Raw genomic sequence first — 5,000 nt, 5'->3', positions numbered from 1 at the left:
CCCCACTGCTCATAGCCATGGAATTCTCAACCAATCCTCCACCATGAGGAAATATTACAAGTATTATCACCCAATGGAATACTCTATATTTTGTCCGGACGTACTGTAAATCCGAGTCCCTTTTGTTTTTTATAATGAGCTGGGAACATTGATGACCGGCTGGGGAGTTGATGAGAGGCTGAAGAGTTTAGAAGTCTTATGGTAATTCCTCACCAATTGTTAAACTTAGAAAATAATGTATCATTGGTTAAATATAGATTCTAGGAATTATATAAACTAATTAGCTTGTGTCACAGTTAATTAACACGTTCTTAACACCTTTAGAAATCTTCTTAATCAAAGTTAATGATGAAATGAGCTCCTTTTGAGTTTTGAAAACTAATGAAACGTAAGCGATAGTTTTGTGTCTAAGCTTTGATGCTTCTTCTTGAAAAGTAGAAGTCTCCACTAGACTTGTCTATTGACACTATAAATATTTGACGTTCCTGTGCCTGGATTCCCTCAAGACCCAGAGAGAGAGAGAGAGAGAGAGAGAGAGAGAGAGAGAGAGAGAGAGAGAGAGAGAGAGAGAGAGAGAGAGAGATAGAGAGAGAGAGAGAGAGAGAGAGAGAGAGAGAGAGAGAGAGAGAGAGAGAGAGAGAGAGAGAGAGAGAGAGAGAGAGAGAGAGAGAGAGAGAGAGAGCATTTTAAGCCTTCAACACTGGCAAGATGTTGGTGGATATAGCAGTAGTAGGCATCCATCAGTCTCAGGAGACTAGAGATATTAAATATATATATGTATATTAACCTTATACATATATTGTTATGTATCAGGTTAATATCCTCAAAGTGTTCCACCTGGCCCAAACTCATGGACAGCCAGAAGTTAGTACCCATAATCCCAGGACGCTCAGCCATCACAACATCATGCTGGCAAGGCATTTCTCAGGAATATCACCCAATCAACGATCATCCATTCTAAGGCTAACTCTGGAACTTGTTCGGTCAACACTTTGATAAGTATGAAATCAGGTCAGCCATCCAAATGAAGGCTCTGGCACACAGTTGACTTGTGGTTCATCCTGTTCCGTGTATGATAATTGCTTAGTATTAAAGCTAGTTTAATTTCTAATGGAAACACATAATATCTCATCAAATAAATGAGCGTCTAGGGGCAAGGGGAACGCTTTAAATGAACTGATGTAGGAGACAGAGAGAAAGAGAGAAATGATAGAGTAACTGAGTGAAAGAGTGCTAGTCAGCGCGAGAGCAAAAGATCGAGAGAGAGATAGTGAGTAAGAAAGCAAGTTAGCAAAAGAAGGAGCAAGCGAGAGAGAGAAAGACAGGTAAATAATACTCAAATTTTCGTCACATACGACACCAATGTCCCGCCTTTTTTATCTTCTATATCCATCAATTTCCCCTTTTTTTTCAAATTTCGTCGCCTTCCTCAAATATTTTACACGTCCCACTCGACTAAATCCTAAAGACATTCATTGGCTTAACGAGAAAAATACATCTTGGCTATAAATGGCCGGATGTCTTGGCAGGAATTGGAACGGATGAGAGAACTGGCTGAGAGATCCAGTGACGAGGGGAGTCACTGGCTCTCATATAAGGTGGCAAGTTGGTCGGGACCCCATGATCCCAGACACCTAGGGTTGGATCAAGTATAAGGGAGGAAGTTGCTCTCTTGCCTAAATAAGAATATATATATATATATATATATATATATATATATATATATATATATATATATATATATATATATATATATATATATATATATATACATATATATATATATATATATATATATATATATATATATATATATATATATATATATATATATATATATATATATATATATATGTATTGACAAAGCATCAGCATCTCTTTCAAGGTGCCTGACAATGCACAAACAACAAGACTCTTTAAAAAGAAGTTCAATTTCTACGTTCAACCAGATCATCACCCGAGATATCCTGGCCAACAATACCGAAATAATCGTCAGATACAGAGACCAAAGAAGATTAGACATCAGCGAAGCACTACATATGAAACACTCATTCAACAGCCAGCTCGTACTCAGGTACATCCTGTTAGTCTCATGACCAAGGCACTCTCAGGCCCACGAGGCATCATCAACTGGGTAATTCATTACTGATTTACCTCATCCTTCTTGGTTAAATATTCACATGATCCAACTAGTATCCAATTTACCTTTGACTCGGAAGATGTTGACAAGGTCAATCAAATGCATCTTTCAGGCCATAATAAAATTGCAAAGTTAACTTTTGGGGGGTTAAATTTTCAACTTCCTTCTCAAGTGAAAAACCTGAAAAAATATAGATAAATTTCGTGCTGGATATGTGCAAATAAATGAATATATATTTGCTAATTTCCTTAAGGATTTTTTACATTCTGCATCCTCTACCATCTAGAGTACGAAGAAGCAATAGTAACTGTAGAAGGGATTTATCTATAGGGTGTTTGGTTAACACTTAGACTGTGTAAGTGTGAGGTGCATGCCTGAACCAAAAGCACGGGTGTGGGAATTTTAATAGGTTATTTTAACATCACGAGTGTTTGGCTAGGTCCCATTAACAGTGCAAGGGCTTAGGGTAGCACCGCATGGAGTCACACTGAGTGGTTGCCTGTCACAGTGGTGTGTGTGTGTGTGTGTGTGTGTGTGTGTGTGTGTGTGTGAGTGTTTCGTCAGTGTGAGGAGCTGGGTAGGCCTTGCACCTTGGGGGCCTGGCTGAATGAAGATCACCGCCCGAGACTCTAGCAAACATTATCATATCCGGGGTTTTTATATTTGTCTATTTTATATTAATGTTGGGAAATTAATATAGCATGTCCACTTAAAGAAAAATATGGCACATTTGGCAATCTGACGTTTCCTGAGTAAACAAAGCTGACTGATCAAGCCTCCATCCAGGATTCCATCCAAACTGCCTGGAACAAGACTTCCTTCCAAGCTGACTGGAGGAAGCCTTATTTGAAGCTGACTAGAAACAAGTCTTCCACCAAGCTGATTGCATTAGAAACCGAAACACCAGAAAACGGAATGCCGTTTCACCCGTAAAATAGAACCAGCGTTCAATTTCACATGTTATATTCCCTTGCGTTGTACACTCGTGAGTGCCAATACCTGTTATAACCGCAGGCCAACTCCACCTTTTGCTCGCTAATTGAACTCAGTTACAGGTTTACCCGGAGCGCTCACCAGTTCGGAATGAAACGAGACGTTGCGCAATCCAGATTAAAACACTGGAATATAGGAGCAATGCAAGCCCCACATATTGGCACATAGGAGACAAGTCTTAGTAGTTTATTGGAAGCTGGTCTTAGTGGCCCATAGGAAATAAGTCTTAGTGGCTTATTGGAGGCAAGTGTTAGTGGCTTATTGGAGACAAGTCTTAGTGGCTTATTGGAGGAAAGTCTTATAGGATTAGCAAGTGCATATAAACATTTGTATCTATATTTCATCCATTTAATCATTTATATGGCATTTCTACTCATTAAACTGGTCTTGAGATCATTTGATTGTTTTCTCTCAAATATCATATATATCAAAACATATTTTCTTTAACTTTTCAAAATTGGTGCATGTGACCTTAAAAAGATCTGACAAATATTATCTTGTACATAAATATTTACTTATATGTCAATTATTTTTATATTTTAATTACAGACTTGGGTTGCAGTTGGTACTCTATGCTTGAGTAATTTATTTTAAACTTTCTCTGTAAACAGCGTTCACGATGGAAAATTTTCTGGTTCTTCTGTAAAGAATACTAATTAAAATTTGTCATTTCTTTTTTGCCCGATCATTTGGGTTGATTGGGCAACCCAAGTGGTTGCGGCATTCAATAATACAAATGTAAAATAAGACTTATTGTTGTAAACACAGTATTGTGTTTACAACACAGTATTGTGTTTACAACACAGTATTGTGTTTACAATTACCAACTGAGGTAATAAATATGTTATAATAATAATACTCTTATCATTATTGCCAGTGTTAATTCTTGTAAACTGTGTGTGCAGGAGTACTGCAGCACGGAGGCGTGGGACAGCTTCCGTCAGAGCTACCAGGCGGTCCACGGCTGCATGTCTCTCGCCGTCTGCGTCTTCGGCTCCGTGGCCAACGTCATCAACATGGTGGTGCTGACCCGACGCTCCATGGTGTCCCCCACCAACGCCATCCTGACTGGGCTGGCGGTGACAGACCTGCTGGTGATGGTGGAGTACATCCCCTACACCATGCACCAGTACGTGTGGCAGAGCCGCCCACTGGCCTCCCGGTACTCGTGGGGATGGGCGGTGTTCGTGCTCTTCCACGCCCACTTCGCCCAGGTCTTCCACACCATCTCCATCTGGCTGACCGTGACTCTGGCGGTGTGGCGTTACATCGCCATCGCTTTCCCGCAGAATAACACCACCTGGTGTTCCATGAGGCGCACCCACGCCGTCAGCTTGGCCGCCTTCTTCTGCTCTATCGTCTGCAACATCCCTAATTACCTCAACTTCACCATCAGCAAGATAGAGCACAGGGGCCAGACGCTCTACATCGTGAACTTCAGCCACCTGGCGCTGGCTCACGGGGGCTTCCTCAAGAGCATTAACTTCTGGATATATGCGGTGATGCTCAAGCTGCTGCCATGTGGCGCTCTCACCAGTCTCTCCTTCGCGCTCATCCAGGAGCTGCTGCGCGCTGCCAGACGACGCGCGCAGCTCATGAAGAACACGTCAGGTCGCGGCGCAGACGCAGAGAAGCAAGCAGATCGGGTCACCAAGATGCTGCTGGGCATCCTGGTGCTGTTCTTGGCGTCTGAGGTTCCTCAGGGCATCCTGGGCCTCCTGACTGTCATTCCTGACTCCGGATTCTTCCCCTGCTACCAGAAGCTGGGCGAGATCATGGACATGTTGGTGCTCTTCAACAGCGCCATTAACTTCCTGCTCTACTGCGCCATGAGCCAACAGTTTAGGGATACCTTCAGCGAGCTCTT

General features: G+C 41.8%; 1 protein-coding gene across 2 annotated transcripts in view; it reads left to right on the top strand.

Annotated features, from left to right (window-relative positions):
- Positions 1–5,000, top strand: part of LOC123753838 (G-protein coupled receptor dmsr-1) — a 62,290-nt gene that overhangs the window by 54,842 nt on the left and 2,448 nt on the right. For both annotated transcript variants that reach the window (XM_069328239.1, XM_069328238.1), the window contains exon 3: positions 4,039–5,000. This exon is cut by the window's right edge. In XM_069328239.1, coding sequence (XP_069184340.1) covers positions 4,039–5,000 — 962 coding nt within the window. The remainder of the gene's footprint in view (positions 1–4,038) is intronic.

Source organism: Procambarus clarkii, chromosome 21, assembly GCF_040958095.1.
Source record: "Procambarus clarkii isolate CNS0578487 chromosome 21, FALCON_Pclarkii_2.0, whole genome shotgun sequence".
Taxonomy (NCBI): Eukaryota; Metazoa; Arthropoda; class Malacostraca; order Decapoda; family Cambaridae; genus Procambarus; species Procambarus clarkii.
The sequence above is the reverse complement of the archived record's forward strand: the minus strand, read 5'-3'. Positions and strand labels throughout refer to the sequence as shown.